The sequence below is a fragment of the Leucoraja erinacea genome, chromosome 1 (assembly GCF_028641065.1).
Source record: "Leucoraja erinacea ecotype New England chromosome 1, Leri_hhj_1, whole genome shotgun sequence".
NCBI lineage: Eukaryota > Metazoa > Chordata > Chondrichthyes > Rajiformes > Rajidae > Leucoraja > Leucoraja erinaceus.
This window is the reverse complement of record NC_073377.1, coordinates 102,080,015-102,097,949: the sequence shown is the minus strand read 5'-3', so window position 1 is coordinate 102,097,949 and position 17,935 is coordinate 102,080,015. Positions and strand designations below refer to the sequence as shown.

The 17,935-nt window shown below is 41.5% G+C and overlaps 1 protein-coding gene across 1 annotated transcript in view; it reads left to right on the top strand.

The window, feature by feature from the left end:
- The window catches only part of fras1 (Fraser extracellular matrix complex subunit 1), a 515,676-nt gene that overhangs the window by 222,009 nt on the left and 275,732 nt on the right, over positions 1-17,935 (top strand). Inside the window, 4 exon segments of the mRNA XM_055640301.1 lie at positions 4,647-4,730; positions 7,947-8,048; positions 11,222-11,413; positions 15,662-15,751. Of these exon segments, the coding sequence (XP_055496276.1) occupies positions 4,647-4,730; positions 7,947-8,048; positions 11,222-11,413; positions 15,662-15,751 (468 nt within the window).

The window sequence follows — 17,935 nt, the reverse complement described above, 5'->3', positions numbered from 1 at the left end:
GGAGATGCTAAAAATGCATTTCGTTGTCTCTGTACTGTACATTGACAATGACAATAAATTGAATCATTTCATTTCATTTCATTTCATTTTTTTCATTTCATTTCATTTCATTTCATAACATGAAAACTCCCAGTTTGGAGGGACAGTATTCTAGAAGCTGTACAGATTTTGGGCATGAATTAAACTTCCTTTGCATTAAAAAACAAAGTGCTGGAGGAATTTAGCTGGTCAGGCAGCATCTATGAAGGGAAATGGACACAAGGTTTTGGGTGGTGGATCAAAGTGGTGGAGGGGAAAAATACTGTAAAAGAGGTAGAGATGAGGCAAAGCCTGGCAAGTGAAAGATGGAGAAAAGGAATAGGTGACATTTCGGGTCGAGACCCTTCTTCAGACTGAAGAGTCGGGGAGAGGAAAACGAGAGATTTGAAAAAGGTATATTGAACAAATTAATGAAAGATGTGCAAAAAGACAAATCAAAGCTAGCAACGATGATCAAGGAATGGTGGTGCATACAATGGTCCATTGTTGGTTATGAGGAAGGTGATAATGAGTAACATAAGCAGTGAAACTCAGCAGGATAAATGTGAAACTAGTACAATGACAAGGTTGGGGGACGGAGAGAGAGGGGTGCAAGGGTTACTTGAAGATAGAGAAATCAATACTCATGAGGTACTGTCACGTCAATTTGCGTTTGGCCTCACCCTGACAATGGAGGAGGCCCAGGACAGAAAGGTCAGAAAGGGAGTTACAATGTTTAGGTGGATACAAGGGAAGGGATGGGGGTTAATTGCCAGATGGGTGGAGTATGTGACAAAGGTAAAAGTGACATGGAAATAAAAGAGTGTCAGAGAAGGAAAAAAATAGTGAATATAAAACCAGAGGGAAGGATATGGGTTAGAGAAAAAAGAGGGGTCCTGACCCAAAACATGGTTTGACTATTCCCTCCACAGATGCTGCCTGACTTTGTTGTTCGCTCGAGATTCCAGCATCGGCAGTCTCTTGTGTCATCATTCTTTTTCATTTTCGAACTGGATCCTGTGTTATCCAGCAATCCTGTGTTTAAATCGTTCAATCGCTTACTCAGCAACTTCTGTAGTATCTTTGTTTCAGGGGTCTGACACCTCCAAGGGAAAAAAAAATGCAATAAAACCCATTGTGCCTGCTCGTTTTGATTTGTGAAGGACTTGGAATGAGATATACTGCATCAGAAAATGTCTTCATGCAGGCTCTAATTGGCACAGAACAATAAGGATTTTCATTGCAGTGAGCAGTTTTTAAATTGGCAATCAAGTGCGATTAGCCTGGAGTGAAAAGTAGGAAAACATGCAGCCAGGGAAATGTTGGCTGTGGTCACATGTAATCAATCTCCATTATCCGTCAGATTTTTAAAATACAACACTTTGATGTTTATCTCTGAATTATAATTTAAACAAATGGTTAGGGCTTAGCACACAATTTCTAAATTGCCTTCAGACAGAATTTTCTGAGACCAATTGAGAACTGGATAAATTAAAATATCTAATGTTGAGACTTCTTGCCCATGATGGTGATGGTGACAATTGAGTGGACAGGCAGGGAGAGAGCTGAGAAGGGACAGAGGTGTTGTCAGGTGGAGAAAGCACCACTTAGTAATCTTTTGGAGGCAGCTTGTGAACAAACACACTGGATTGTTAAGTCATGACTCTCTGGAGGAGATGACCGAATAACTGGAGAAGAAGCAGCAGCTGCAGGGCAATTTGATGCACGTTGAGGTCTAGTCAACCCCTTCCTTCAAGGGTGAGGTTAAAGGAGGAACAGGCCTTGCAGTATCAACCTCTTCAGCTTTGTGGCTTCTCCAGGCTGGAAGTAGGAAGGTCCACAGAGAAATTGCTGCAGGGATCCAGCCCTCACGTGATAGGTAAATGTATTGCATTGTCAGCTGTCAGAGAGAGAGAGAGAGATTTGGACCACTGATGAGAAATGTACTGAAAGTAAAGGAGTGTGATGTTAGTGACTGGAAGTTAAAGAGAAAGCTCAGCTGAGTAAAGTCACACATTAAGAGTGTGGCTCTTATTTGTTCTTGTTACTCAGCCCGAGGTGGCAGCTCAGAATAAAGGACAGCAGGATGTCTGAATCTTGGAGAGCTGCAGATGTTGGCTTCCGTTTCCCAACATCAAACAAAACATCATGGCTTGCACAACTGGTTGAAGCCAGCCTTGGGTTATAACGTTCCTAATTGTATAATTCGGCCTGAAAATGTATTTATACCACTTAAATAAAATATGCAAAGCAACGCAGTTTGTTACATCTTTTACAAAGTCGAGTATAAATTGATTAAAGAAATTGCAAACTAAATATGACCTTTAATAAGCTGTTTAAATAAACAATGAGCATTCCCTTGTACACCCCAGTGCCATAGTTAAATATGTCTTCTATCAACAGTGCATTTACCATGTTTAAATTATTGATCCATTTCTGTGCTTGCACTGGCCGATTAAAAACTGTGTTTGATTTTACTTGAAAGTTTTCATGCCACAGCCACATTCAGTTTTTAATGTTGTTTTGAATAAGTTCATTGGGAAAGATTGTTTTTTTTAAGGGGTGTGTAGCAGGAGCGGGAAGGAGGCCGATGGGAGTGAAGGAACGAGTCATGGATCTACTCCATTATAAGTGGATCTCTTCCCGACCAACCTGGTCTGCAGTGTCATTCATGGTGCCAGTGTGAGGCAGGCAGTCCTGTATCTCAGCCAAAGGAATGCTAATGCAGTCAGAGGGAAGGGACTTGCAAATTTTGCATTGCTTCTATCTGATGGCATATATGCCTCCTAAATGTCTTCCAATTCTGAAAGAACTAGAGAAATCAATATTAAGTGGATATGATCCTTTTCAAGCACAGTGCTCACACTCACATCAGCGCACAGATTGTCTGTGTTGGCGGAGGAGATTGTAGATGTTTTAATCTGTTGCAAAAGAAGGAGAATAACTGGAAGAACTCAGTGGGGAGGCAGCATCTGTGGGGGTAATGGACAATCTATGTTTCGGGTCAAGACCCTGTACCTAGGAGACATTGCATCTAGTCTAAATGAAAGGTCTCAACCCGAAATGTCAATTGTCCATTTCCCCACACAGATGTTGCCTGACCGGCTGAGTTTAGTTTATAGATACAGCATGGAAACATGCCGTTTGGCCCACCAAGTCAATGCTGAGCTCTGATCCCTGAACACTAGTTCTATCCTACAGACTAAAGTCAATTTACAGAAGCCAATTAACCTACAAACCTGGGTAAGAGGAGGTGTAATGTGAGTCAGCAGGTTTATAGTGGACAATCGATAGTCAATCCCTTGTGATGGACATGGAGGTTGCAAAAGGGGAGAGATAGTCCCAGTGAAATTGAGTGCAGGTGGAAGAGTAGTAAAGGATGAATTCAACGAGTTCTGCACTGGTGAAGCAATAGAATCAACGTACTTGGAGATGGCCATTAAACCCATCGATTTTTATTGTGCAATCTATCATTACTGAGATATGTATATTTCACGAATGACCATTCACTTGGAATGCGTGGTAAAAGTTGGACGTTAACTCTGTCTGTTCATCCTTTTTATTCATAAACATTTGTATAGATGAATATTTGTCTGATGTACCGACAAAGGAACAAAGAAATTCCAGCTTAACCAGCCCTTTAACGCAATACATACAGATAACATATAATACATTAAAAAAATAAATAAAAAATGAATAATTGTGATAGTAGTGCAAGAAACTAGTGCAACAAAAGATACTAAATGATTACGGTTGTTCCCTAAATGTCATACCTGCGATACAAACATTCTCAGATCACAATATCCATAAAGATGAATTACATACTGTTCTTATTGTGGAATTACCATAACATGACACAGCAAGAACATGATAAATAATTAACCTGCTGCTCCATAACGATTCTGCAAGGTGGATTGCAAACAATCTTCCCAATCTAAATTGCATGAAGGCACATTCACCTTATGGAACATTTCCATTGAGTTGATGGTGGACTATGAGGACACGACCACAGAAAATTAAACTCTCAATACAGGTGGTCCCTGTGTTTTGACTGTTTGGTTTATGGAAATTTAGCTTTATGGATTTCACAACCTTGACCCGAAAGTTAGATAAATGGAATAAAATTCATTCTCAATGACTTTATGTGGAAAGAAAACATAAAGAAATCAATACAAAATGTATTTGTTTTCAACTCACATTTGTGGATGCATGCATAGTTGATGCAGTGTTGAGATCTGCTTCTGTTTCCCACATCTTTCCACAGCCAAATACAGGGATGAATCACCAAAAGCGCAATGGGTTGATATTTCAGCATTTATACACAGTAACCAATGTGCTTGTAATATATAATATGGTGATCATAAGCATACACTTACCAAGTGGGGAAAGTTCCAATATAAAGCAGTATGATTAAAGAATTTAATGTTTAGACTGGAGTCAGCAGGATGGATGGCGGTGCAGTCACAACTTCTCTTTATTGATCAACAGCCGTGATCCTAATATGAATTTAACTGCCTGAAATTCCTGTAATTGTCATTTAGAATTTAAATATTAATAAATGAAAATCGGACAAGTACTGTATCCACCCAGGTTTCCTAATTTATGTTATTTGTCTCCACTAACTTTAGGATGAAGATGTGGTATTGCAGGTTGGAAAGTGCTGTCCTGAATGTCTGCCAAAACCCTGCTCCTTGGCAGGGAGGAAGTACGAGGTAACCTTGAAGCTGAATTGCAAGTTTTGATTTTTATGAGTTAAGATCCAGCTTTTGGTCATGAGCCCAAGTCCAGGTCGGGCGATATGATAAGCCAATCTTTCATGTCTCGCGGCTTTATTTATCAATTCAAATATGGTTAGGATCAGTTTTTTTACACCTTTGATTGTACTAACCCATTTCCCTTATCTTGTGTATTATATCCTAAAAGGCCCTTTTATTGTAATATGATAAAAGTTTTGCTGCTTTAAACCCTGACTGGATAATTAGCTGATGAATGTCAACTGATGTAAGTAAGATAGCTTGGTACTTTTGTTTTGCTTTTCAGTGTTCTGATGTAACCTTGAGTTTTATAGCTGGTTCATTGCACGAAACAGAATTTTGCAATTTTTATCTCTCATTAAGAGAGTAATGCAGTGCATGGCCTGGTTACATTTGTTTGCTAACATCCCACATATTCCTGCAATGTTTGTAAGTCCATTTTTGAGGTTTACAGCTTTTTCAGAAACTCTGTCTGAATGTGTACTTTCACCGTAGCTTCTGTGACCACCAGTGATGATTTGAATGAGTCTCCGTCCCACAATGTGGCTTTATGCTTCATCATTCTATGTCCAGAATAGACTTACTTTGTGCCAAAAGTAATTCACATTTCTAAAAAGTTGTTTCATATCTTAAGGCATTTTACTAGAAACAGTTTACTGGTTTCATATGTTCTCGAGGAATGCCAGATTACTGAAAGAGGCAATTTTAATAAACATCACTTTTTTTTTTTCAATTCAATTCAACTTTAATGTCATTGCACAAATACAAGTATGGGTACAACGAAATGCAGTTTAGCGTCAGTCCGTAGTATAGTGCAATATAGAAATAAAAATACAGAATAATCAAACAATGTGGACGGAGGGACTGGAGAAATCTATCGGCAGGACTCCGAGTTCAGCAATGTGATGGTATTATTGTAGAAGCTGTTCCTCATCCTGCTTGTACGAGACCTGAGGCTCCTGTACTGCCTCCCTGATGGGAGAAGGGCAAACAGTCCATGGTTGGGGTGTGAGGGGTCTTTAATGATCTTCCCGTCCCGTCTCAGACACCGTTTTCGATGGAGGGCATCCATGGCAGGGAGTGGGACACCGATGATGTACTGCGCGGTTTTCACCACCCGTTGTAGTGCCTTCCTGTCCGCTACAGTGCAACTGCTGTACCATACCGTGAAGCAGGTGGTCAGGATGCTTTCGATGGTACAACGGTAATAGTTGGTCAGGATCTGTGGGGACAGGTGGGCTTTCTTGAGCCTCCGCAGGAAGTAAAGGTGCTGCTGCGCCTTTTTGATCAGCTTGGAGGTGTTGCAAACCATATTAACAGAAACATAATCAACTGGAAAGACTTTGTGGCAATGCTGGAACAATGTCGAGTCAAGAATGTTAAATGAAATGAAATGAAATGAAATGATTCAATTAATTGTCATATGTATCGGAAACAGAACAATGAATTCTTACTTGCAGCAGCATAGCAGGTCTATAAATACAGTACTCATAACTAACACAATAAACAAAAGTGCAAAAAATAAAAAAATAATATCAGCGCAAAATAAAAGCACAAAATCCCAAGTGTAGCCAAGAGAGTTTGTAGTTTAGCTGCCTGTCCCGCTGAGTTACTCCAGCATTTTGTGTCTTTCTTCGTAGTTTAATTGTTGTTTGTAGTGTTTAAGAGCCTGATGATTGTTGGGAAGAACTTGGAGGTCACAGTTTTCAAACTCCTATAGGTAGACACAAACTGCTGGAGTAACTCAGCAGGTCACAAACATCTCTGGAGAAAAGGAATAGGTGAATTTCGGGTTGAAACTCCTATACCATCTCCCTGATGGCAGGAGTGAAATGAGAGCATGGCCAGGCTGGTGAGGGTCCGTGATGATGCTGGCTGTATTATGATGCTGGGGGTGAGGGTCAATACTCATGATGGACCATATCCACCACTTCTTGCAATCTCCTTCGCTTCTGGGCATTTGTTGCTGAATCATGCTGTTATGCAACTAGTCAATTTGTGCTCTAATGTACACCTTTAGAAGTTAAGGAGAGAGTATTTATAAAGATACTGGATCTCCTCAATCTTCTATAAAAGTGGAGGCATCGATGGTTTTTTTTATTGATTGCAATGACGGGCTGGGGCCATGACAGATCTTCAGAGATATGCATACCCAAAAACTTAAAAGTTGTTGACTCTGCACCACTGAACTGTTGATGAAGACAGCTTTGTGGATTCTCAGTCCTTCTCTTCTAAAGTCAACAATCGACTCCTTGGTTTTACTGATATAGAGAGCAAGAATATAGTTCTGGCACCATTCAATCAGATAATCGATCTCCCTCCTATGCTCTGACTATTTCCTTACCTGTAATTCGTCCAACAATTGTAGTAACTTTGTGGTATTTAGGCTAATTTAAAGATGGAATTGTGTCTGACTACACAGTGATGGGTATAGAGTGAGTATAGCAGGGATTGAGCTTTGAAGGTTGTCAAGGAGGAAGTGTTGCTAATTCATACCGATTGCAGTCTGTTGATGAGGAAGTTGAGGGTCAGTAGCAAATGAGATGCACCGGAAAGAGACCCAGTTCCCTGAGCTTGATGACGTTTGAAAGGGAAGATGGTGTTGAAACCAAGTTGTAGTCAATGAACAGCAGTCTGACATATGTGTTCTTATTGTCTAAGTGGTCCGGTGGAGAGCCAGTGAGATTGCGTCCCCCACTGTTGTGGTGATAGGCAAATTATAGTGGGTCCAGGTTCTTGCTGAGGTAGGAGTTAATGTGCACCATAACCAAACTCTCAAAGCACTTCATCGCCATTGACATTAGTGCCACAGGTCGGTAGTCATTGAGGTACATCACCTTACTCTTCTTGGGCACCGGTAGTATTGATTCCCTTTTTAAACAGGTGGGAATCTCAGTAAGGAGAGGTTGAAGATGTCCAATTATTATTCACAATTCAGATATTTCCAAACAATTCCAGGGCGATCTGTTAAGAAAAAACATTTAAAAATAATTTATCCAGCACTTAACTGGTTGCTTATGAATTGGTGGGTAGTAATTAAAATGGTGACATTATCAGATCGCTCTAATATCCAAATAATCGGGTTCATTACGTTCCATGTAATTACACTGCAAGGGCCACTGGTGAAATGTAGGTTGAGTATTTATTTTGACAAGCTGCTCTTTGTTTTTGCAGCATGGTAACCAGTGGGAAAAGACCGAATGCACCAGTTGTATCTGTGACGGCGGTGAAATCAGATGTTATACGCAGATGTGCCCATCGTTGACTTGTGAAAAGGTAATGGCAGGTCGCGCGCATGGAGGAAGTCACACAGTTTTGAGGGACATCATGGAGTACATTTTCATCATCTTCTTCCACCTGGGTTTAGCGAAGAAGGAAAACCCACCCGTTGGAGAGCTTTCCAAATTTTCAGGCATGCAATCCCCACTCTTTGGCAGTTCTTGGGGAGTCAGAGAAAGGGATAACTTGTTTTTGTATGTGAGTAGAGTTCGATATGTATATAATGAGCAAGTCTGCTGAGAAAAGAGCTGTGTTGGTCCTTGAGATCAGCTTCCTAGTAATTACCTCCAACACAACATCTCATTGGTATAATTTAAGCTTCAGCAGTTGGGTCAAAGACCTCCCACCCAAAGGGAATTGCCAGGACTGATGGAATAATAATCCTAGGCCGGAAAATACAACACTCTTCACATTATTAACTGTATTTTCCTATTGTGTCTGTTTATTAGTGCTTAAGAGTGAGCTAATTGAGTTTGAGGTTGTGTAGGGTCATATTGGTTTTGTCGATGAACAGCCAATCCCAATATTCACTGAATGTTGGCCTCTATCTTGGTTCTGGCCTTTACACCATGTTCTTGGACTTAAGCTGCGAAAGCTTTCCCCACAGAAGCATGAAACCTCAGTTGAAGAGTGTGCAGCCAAATTTAGCAAAAGCAAAACATAGGCTGTTTTTTAAAACCTGAAAGAAGAATTGCTAAACACAAATCAGCGGGCCATACAGCATCTATGGAGAGCGAAACGGGCTGTTTCCCTCTTCACAGCTGTTGCCTGACTTGCTAAGTATTTTCGGCATTTTTAATTGTTGGTCTGAAGAGTATGAATTTGGCGGCATTTATACAAAGAGTTGCTAATCTTTTGGAATCTGAAGTAAAGGCAATTGTTTAGGTCACCAACCCACTACAGGCATTTGATCAAAAAGTACATTTCTGTTCAGCCTCAGTTTAATCAGTTAAGAGCTACGTTGACAATTAACTACATGGCCGGCTTTGCATAGGAAACACTGATTGTGTGACTTTAAGCATAATCTTCACATTTACATCATGCAATTATATGTTTAGACAGCAGTGGGGTGCTTATATCATGCATAGCAGAAGGGTGTGCAATTATGATTGAAGGATGTGTTTTGGCTGTGAACAACTTTAAAATGTTCCCACCTGTTGTTTGCTATGGCTACTCCAGCAGATGGACCTATTGTAAATGAAGAACAATAATATTTTGAGGGTTTCCACAGCATTCCATGCCCTCACTTGTCCAGGAATTGCAAACTCTGTGACTTTATGAATTTGGGTGGTAACTTTGGAAACGTTTATGTGTTTTGAGAAGTTTAATCCACTCCCAAAGGTTTGTGACTTTTTATCCTTTGTCGAGGTCTAAGGCATAAGGAATGCTGCAATTCAACCCACGCAACTGTTTTGTTCATCCAGTTTCACTCTTCAGTATCAAATTAACTCGAGGGTGTGAAGTATAAAAAGGAAAGCATTTTTGCACAGGTATTTGAAATGAAAAGAAAGGAAAATTTGGCATTCTCTCTAATAAACATATTGGAGTCAAATTCTCTATTTTCCCTGATAAAGACCCTCTGTGTAAAGAGTTGCCCTGCATGTCTTTTTTAAATCTTTCCCTCACACCTCATATCACATCTCCAATTTAGTATCCATTGCCCTGGTTTAGCTGGCCAAAATGCAACCACTCACACATGTCCAAGTTAAATTCTATCCCATTAGTTTAGTTTAGAGATACAGCATGGAAACAGGCCATTCGACCAACTGAGTCTTGCTGACCAACGGTCATCCGTACACTAGTTCTATTCTAAACACTAGGGGTAATTTATAAAGCCAATTAACCTACAAATACAGAGGCCTCGTAAGTTAAATATAAATGCAATTGACATTAAAAAAAAGGTTAAAATGTGACCAAAAATCACTTTAGCATCGTCAAAATATCTAATAATCAAATTTATGCGGAACATTTTTCCATCCATTTATAAACTTAAGATCCATTAACTTAAGTTTTTTTTTTAATGTATTGAAAGAAAATGTTGGTGCAATGCATTACGCTTAATATGACGCTGCTGGGTACTGTCCTTCCTGTATATATTGTCCTTCGTACGATAATGTCTGTATTATTTATTGTGGTGTATGTGGTGGTTGTATTGTACTGTATTGTATCTGTCTGAGAGCGAACCAAGACACATTCCTATCAACTTGTTGACATGGCAATAAATTTCTTGAATCTTGAATCTTGAATCTAAATTATGTTTTCAATTAACAAACTAAGGCTCAAGAAAGCCAATACACCATTTGATCAAATGGGATGCCAGAATTGCACAGAACCTAACTGCTTTAAATTATTTTTAGCCTGCTGAATTTCATGTGCCTTGGGATGCTCAACAGTTAAAGGGACTTGAGTCCTGCTAAATCAAGCAGATAAATAGTTATCCTGAAAATAGACACAAAAAGCTGGGGTAACTCAGCGGGACAGGCAGCATCTCTGGAGAGAAGGAATGGGTTATGTTTCGGCTCGAGACCCTTCTTCAGACTGGTTAGGAATAAGGGAAACAAGAGATATAGATGGTGATGTGGAGAGATAAAGAACATTGAATGAAAGGTATGACCACTTAGTTACTCCAACTTTTTGCGGAGATGCTGACTGTCCTGCTGAGTTACTCCAGATTTTTGTTCCGCTGAGTTACTCCAGCTGTTTATGCTTCTTTCTAGAAATGCTGCCTGCCCCGCTGTTACTCCAGCTTTTTATGTCTATCTTTGGTTGAAACCAGCATCTGCAGTTCCTTCTTACACAAATAGTTATCCTGAACTGCCTTGAGAAGATGGAGATGATGTGTCAGTTCCACACATTGACATAAAACATTGCAAAATCCAGGCCTTGTCTACAACCCCACCAGTCTATAATATCCCCTTCCCCTTCCTGTTCCCAGCTTCTTCTGATTCTTGCTTTCCTCCATTTTGCTCGCTAGTTTTGAATGAGTGCCCAGCGAGTTGTTTTCATTGACCCTGGATTGAACGATGGAAAATCTGGATCTCAATCCAGTTTTTCCAAACTATACTCTCTCCTCCCCTACCCTCTCCCCTCTTCCCAGCCTTGTGAAAATGTCTCCAGATGCCAAAAATTGCAAATTGTAACGCGCTATATCATTATGTTTATTTCCCCAGGGGCTAAATAAAGTTAAAAGAATTGGACGCTGCTGTGAGGAGTGTGTATCTGGAAAGGGACATTGCCAGTATGAAGGTGTCACCAGGTACCACAGCGAGATGTGGAAAAGGACTGGCTGCGAGTTCTGTATGTGCGAGAGAGGACAGGTCCTCTGCCAATTGACAGAGTGTGCCAGGGTGGAATGCTCGTGGGTAAGGAACTCCCTCTGCCTGCTGTTGTTGTAAAATGACGCACGGCTCCATTTCTTCAGCGAAATTGAACGGCCAGCTAAAAATAGTCAGATGTTGTGTTTAGCTATTTGCACAATATAGAATTGTCCAATTTTAGAAGGAACATTGAATTTTCCAATTTTAGGTCACACCCCAGCCCATTCTCTCCCCCCCCCCCCCCCCCCCCCCCCCCCCCCCCCCCCCCCCCCCCCCCCCCCCCCCCCCTCTTATTCCTGACCCTGGTGCACACTCATTCTCCCCCACAATTGTCTCCCACCGGTCAGGCATCAGTAGATGCAGCCTGACTCGCTGTGTTACTCCTGTACTTTGTGTTTAAAAAAAAAAAATAGTTATAGAGTCATACACCACGGAAACAGGCCCTTTGGCCCAACTTGCCTACACCGACCAAAATGCCACACCTGCACTAATCCCACACCTCCGTGTTTGGCCCCTATCTCTCTCAACCTCTCCCCATCCATGAACCTGTCCAAATATTTTTTAAATGTTGTTTTGGTGTCAATTGGTACCATGCTATCTAAACTGAATTGAAAAAACTTTTCACCCATTCCAAGTCCTGATGAATTTTGTAGCAAAAATGACCCTTCTCCTCCCAGCTATCTATGTATAATATCAGTTAATAATTATGCGTATTTCAAGTTTAGTGCTGTAGGAAGGAACATGAGATGGTAGAATTTGCTATTAGTTGGGAAAGCCATTGAAACCATACAGAGTTAAAGAGGAAAACTTCTCCTTATTAAATCTGTAAAAGTGTAGAAGAATGGCTGAGTTTTGTATTGATTTTATTCATGGCCTTTTCTACAAAAAACATGGCAATTATGCTAGATTTTCATTTGACAGGATGTGACCATTGGCAGCTTATATTGACAGGGCACTGAGTGTGGAGGGTTGGTGATAGTGGTCTCATCGGATGTCAGTGGGAGAAGGTTAGACTCTTGCTGGTGATGCTTAGGGCCTGACACCTGAATGTTTATTGTCACTAACTAGCCTGAGGCTGGATGTTGTCCAAGTCTTACTGTAACGTTGTAAATGAACCGAATCCCTGTACAAATGTCAGTGTAACATTCCACTTCTAAGGTTACATGGTGCGGAGGAGAGGGTGTGGGTGGAATCATTGAATGTGGCTACATTTGCAGCAGTTTAAGAACAACCCGTATTTCCCGGCAATAATAATAATAATAATAATAATAATAATAATAAATACTTTATTAATCCCCTTTTCAGGGGAAATTCAGATAAAGACGCACCCCCATTTTGAGTTGCTAAATTTTGAAAAAAGGCTGGCGTGACAGGATCAAGGGTTTCATTTAGTCAGTAGAAAGGAAGATATGAAACTCCTTCAAGGAGGCAATGAGGACCAGGGAGCCTCCATCTACGCCTGACCCACAATGCGCTGTGCAGTTCAGGTCTGAGGGCCTGGGACTTCCTGGCTCAGGGAGATCACATAATGGGGAGAGGGACAGAGAGATAGAGAGAGTGACAGAGAGAGAGAGAGCCCAGGATGGAGCAGCCAGCCTACCGCACATTAGCTACCCGCCAACCTCCACCGGTTGTGCCTTTGCCGAGGGACACCGTGACTGGCTGGCGGGCCGGCAGAAGACGCTGAGGTGACGGCCGGTTCCGCTGTCCAGTCCCGGTGGCCACTCGCAGCTACTTCCCTCCCCGGCCCAATGTGGTGGCTCCGCGCCCGGAGCGCCGTGACAACGGTGAGTGAGTGAGTGAGTTGTTGGCATGATCTCTGACCCCCTCCTTCTCAACGCTCCTGCCCTCCCCGCAACTTTACCATTGCAAAGTTTAGCCAGGTTTACTACTTTGTGCAGCCCAGGCCATGCTAACCCGGGCCAGGCTCCCCACATGCTGTGGAAAGCAATTCCCCCCCCCCCCCAAGCGGCGCTGTCCTTTTACTGCAGCTCCCACCTCACACAGTTCCAGGGTCGAAGGCGTGGCGTGGCAGTCACTACGAGAGTGGCATTGCTCGGTCTAACCTTCGGCCTCCAAGAAGCAGGTACATTTTTGGGCCTTATTTTAGAGTAAAATATAGCGTCTTGGACGCCAGCAAATACGGTAATTGTTAGATTAATTGTAGGAAAAAGGAGAGAAGTTGAAAATATGCATATGTTGCATGAATGCAAACATTGGTAACAATTTCAGTGACCTTTATATGCAACATAATTGATTTTATATATATCCTGAAGTATATACCTTTCAACTAGACCTGTTCTTTTTACAGCTCCTTCATTATATGTCAATTTTCTTTAGACAAGATATATTGCAATAGAGTTTGTCAATGAATTCTATCCAGAAGTCATTTTTAAAAAATGGCTGTACCTTTAGGTGACACAGGAGTTATTATTTCAGGTTTGCTTAATGATTTTTAATTTGTTCACCAAAATGATCATCAAACAATGTAAATAAATCCTTGGAGTTATATAATGATAATTGGATTCTGGTGATGACCTACTTCACAGGCCGAGAATTGCTGTGTTTTTGTAAGCAGCTCACCTCTGACATTGAGATCAGTGCCACCGTATTTTAGAATTGCTGTGCTTAGTATTGTAAACTGAATAGAAATTCCACCCCTGAATATGCTTCATTTTAATATTTGGTGATTTAAGCAAATGCTTATTATGAACGAAGGTATTGCAAACTCAACACTCCAAGACTCATGCAAATTATTCTGACAGCAACAGCTTTCATGGTTCATCCTCTGTGTTTACACACAGAAGATAATTTAACTTGTCCCATTAGTCTTAACCAAACGGCTTAGAGTTTTCGAAGTACACCGATATTAGTACATTTAATGGTACTAATTAAATGTACTATTTAGGGGAAAGTACAAATCTCTAAAATAGTTAATTGAGTGAAGTAAACCTTGAATAGGTGAATGATAGGACATGCAATTAAACGTGCAATCACGTTGACAATATTTTCTCTTTTATTGTTCCCATTATAATTCCACATTCTTGGTCAACCATGGCTGACTTTCAGAATATTTGCTACCTTATCTCTTTAGAATTGCATAATGCAGAGCTTATTCTTTATTGACACTCCCAGCACCTCCAGAAAATATCTGGGCATATATCCAAGAATTAAAATTCCTTTCTTAGCGCATCCTACACTTCTTAGAAACATAGAGAATTGGTGCAGGGGGAGGCCATTCGGCCCCTCGAGACTGCACTGCCAATCATTAACCCATGCCTGCCTTCTCCCCATATCCCTTGATTCCGCTTGCCCCCAGAGCTGTACCTAACTCTCTTTGAAATTCATCCAGTGAATTGGCCTCCACTGCCTTCTGTGGCAGAGAATTCCACAAATTCACAACTCTCTGGGTGAAAATGTTTTTTCATCTCAGTTTTAAATGGCCTCCCCTGTATTCTCAGACTGTGGCCCCTGGTTCTGGATTCCCCCAACATTGGGAACAGTTTTCCTGCATCTAGCTTGTCCATCCTTTTATAATTTTATATGTTTCTATAAGATCCCCTCTCATCCATTTAAATTCCAGCTTGGTTTGGGAACAGCTTCATTCAAGACCGCAAGAAATTGCAATGAATTGTGGGCGCAGCCCAGACCATCACACAAACCAACCTCCCTTCTACTGAATCAATTTATACCTCATGCTGCCTCAGCAAGGCCAGCAGCATAATCAAGGACAGGTCGCACCCTGCCCACTCCCACTTCTCCCTTCTCCCGTCAGGCAAAAGGTATAGAAGTGTGAAACTGCACACCTCCAGATTCAGGAACAGTTTCTTCCCATCTGTTATCAGGCAACTGGAGCATCCTACTACAACCAGAGAGCAGTGATGAACTACTGTCTACCTCTTTGGTGACCCTTGGGCTATCCTTGATCGGCCTGTGCTGGCTTTACCTTGCACTAAGCTTTATTCCCTTATCATGTATCTATACACTGCAAGTGGCTTGATTGTAATCATGTATTGGCTTTCTGCTGACTGGATAGCACACAACAAAAGCTTTTCACTGTACCTTGGCACACGTGACAATAAACTAAACTGAACTGAAAAAAAACTGAACTGTCTACATGCTTTGACCATCTTACCTAACATAATGACCGTACTCTTCAGGGGTGAAGCAGACATTCTTGAACCAGAATCCAATATATGCATTATTGTGTTCTCCTGTAAGTCTGAATGTACACTTTTTGAGAGCAATTGTGAAAATAATCTGATTTGAGTTAACATTTGTAATCATCTGCAGGGTGAAGAACTGCTGCATTTGCCTGGAAAATGCTGTCCTGAATGTTTGCCAGTGGCCAGTTTCTGTACTTATAAAGAACAAAGCATGCAGGTGTGTCCAACCTCATGAGCACATTGTGTAATACAAATACAACGGTGGGTGTAGGCAGCATAGAGGGATGGGTTGGGAGGAAAGGGGTGGGCAGGGGTTTCGTGCATCAAATCAAGGCCAAGGCCATTAACACCTAGCCCACGGCCAACAATTGACCGTTTCCTTGGTCATCATTACTTTTTTTTCATATCTTTCATTCATTTGATCTGAATCTCTCTACATCACTGTTCTTATCGCTCTATAGAAACATGAAAATAGGTGCAGGAGTAGGCCATTTGGCCCTTCCAGCCAGCACCGCCATTCAATATGATCATGGCTGATCATCCAAAATCAGTATTCCGTTCCGGCTTTTTTCCCCATATCCCTTGATTTCCTTAGCCCTTAGTGCTCAGTCTAACTCTCTCTTGAAAACATCCGGTGAATTGGCCTCCACTGCCATCTGTGGCAGAGCATACCACAGATTCACAACTCTCTGGGTGAAAAAGGTTTTCCTCATCTCAGTCCTAAATGGCCTATCCCCTTATTCTTCAACTGTGACCCCCTGGTTCTGGACTCCCCCAACATCAGGAACATTTTTCCTGCATCTACCCTGTCCAATCCTCTAAGAATGTTACATGTTTCTATAAGATCTCCTCCCATCCTTCTAAATTCCAGTGAATACAAGCCCAGTTGCTCCATTCTTTCATTATATGACAGTCCCGCCAGCCCAGGAATTAAGCTGGTGAACCTATGCTGCACTCCCTCAATACCAATAATGTCCTCCCTCAAGTTAGGACCAAAATTGCACACAATACTCTAGGTGCGGTCTCACCAGGGCCCTGTACAACTGTAGTAGGACGTCCTTGCTCCTAAACTCAAATCCTCTTGCAATGAAAGCCAACGTGCCATTAGCTTTCTTCACTGTCTGCTGTACCTGCATGCTTACTTTCAGTTATTGATATACAAACACACCCAGGTCTCATTGCACCTCCCCTTCTCCTATCTGACAACATTCAGATAATAATCTGCCTTCCTGTTCTTGCCACCAAAATGGATAACCTCACATGTATCCACATTATACTGCATCTGCCATGGAACTGCCCACTCACCCAACCTATCCAAGTCACCCTGCAGCCTCATAGCATCTTCATCACAGCTCACACTGCCACCGAGCTTTATGTCATCCGCAAACATAGAGATGTTACATTTAATTCCCTTGTCTAAATCGATAATATATATTGTAAACAACTGGAGTCCCAGCACTGAGCCTTGTGGCACCTCACTAGTCACTGTCTGCTATTCTGAAAAGGATCTGTTAATTCCTACCCTTTGCTTCCTGTCTGCCAACCCAACCAGTTCTCTATCCATGTCAATACCCTACCCCCAGTACCATGTGCTCTAATTTTGCACACTGATCTCTGGTGTGGGCCCTTGTACACCACATCTGCTGGCTCTCCCTTATCCATTCTACTTCAAAATGATTAGTAATGATTTCCCCTTCATAAATCCATGCTGACTTTGACCGATCCCGTCAGTACTTTCCAATCTCTCATTTCCCTTTCCCCTGACTCTCAGTCTAAGGGTTTCGACCTGAAATGTCACGTATTCCTTTCCTCCGGCGATGCTGCCTGTCCGCTGAGTTACTCCAGCATTTTGAGTCCAACTTCGTCTGAAGAACCTGACCGCCAGTTCGACCATGACCCCTTCGACATTCATCAACATTAAAAAATGCTGAGAAGTAAAAGAAATAAAACTTGCATATTCAAAAAATGAATTGAAAATTAAAGAAAAAACTATTAAGTGCACTAAGAGCATTCAAGGACAATTAAAATGCTTAGCAAAACGTAATGAAGCGTTTAAGATACAGATCACACACAAATCCCTTGACCTACTGAGTCGGCACTGCTTGTTGAACATTAATCGACACTATTAACATTTTATTCTCTTCACATTCCCTTCAACTCCCCCAGGTTCCAATACTCACTTGCAATTTACAGTGGCTAATTAATCCACCAAATTTCATGTTTTTGGCATATGTGATGAAACCGATGCACCTGGGTGAAAACTCACATGGTCACAGAGAAGTGCAAATCCATACAGTCACCAGGGGCTCAGGATTGAATGCAGGTTGCTGAAGCAGTCAACTGGATGAGCTGTGCCACTGAGTCACCCCATCATTCTTATGTGTGGCTCAATTCACATTTC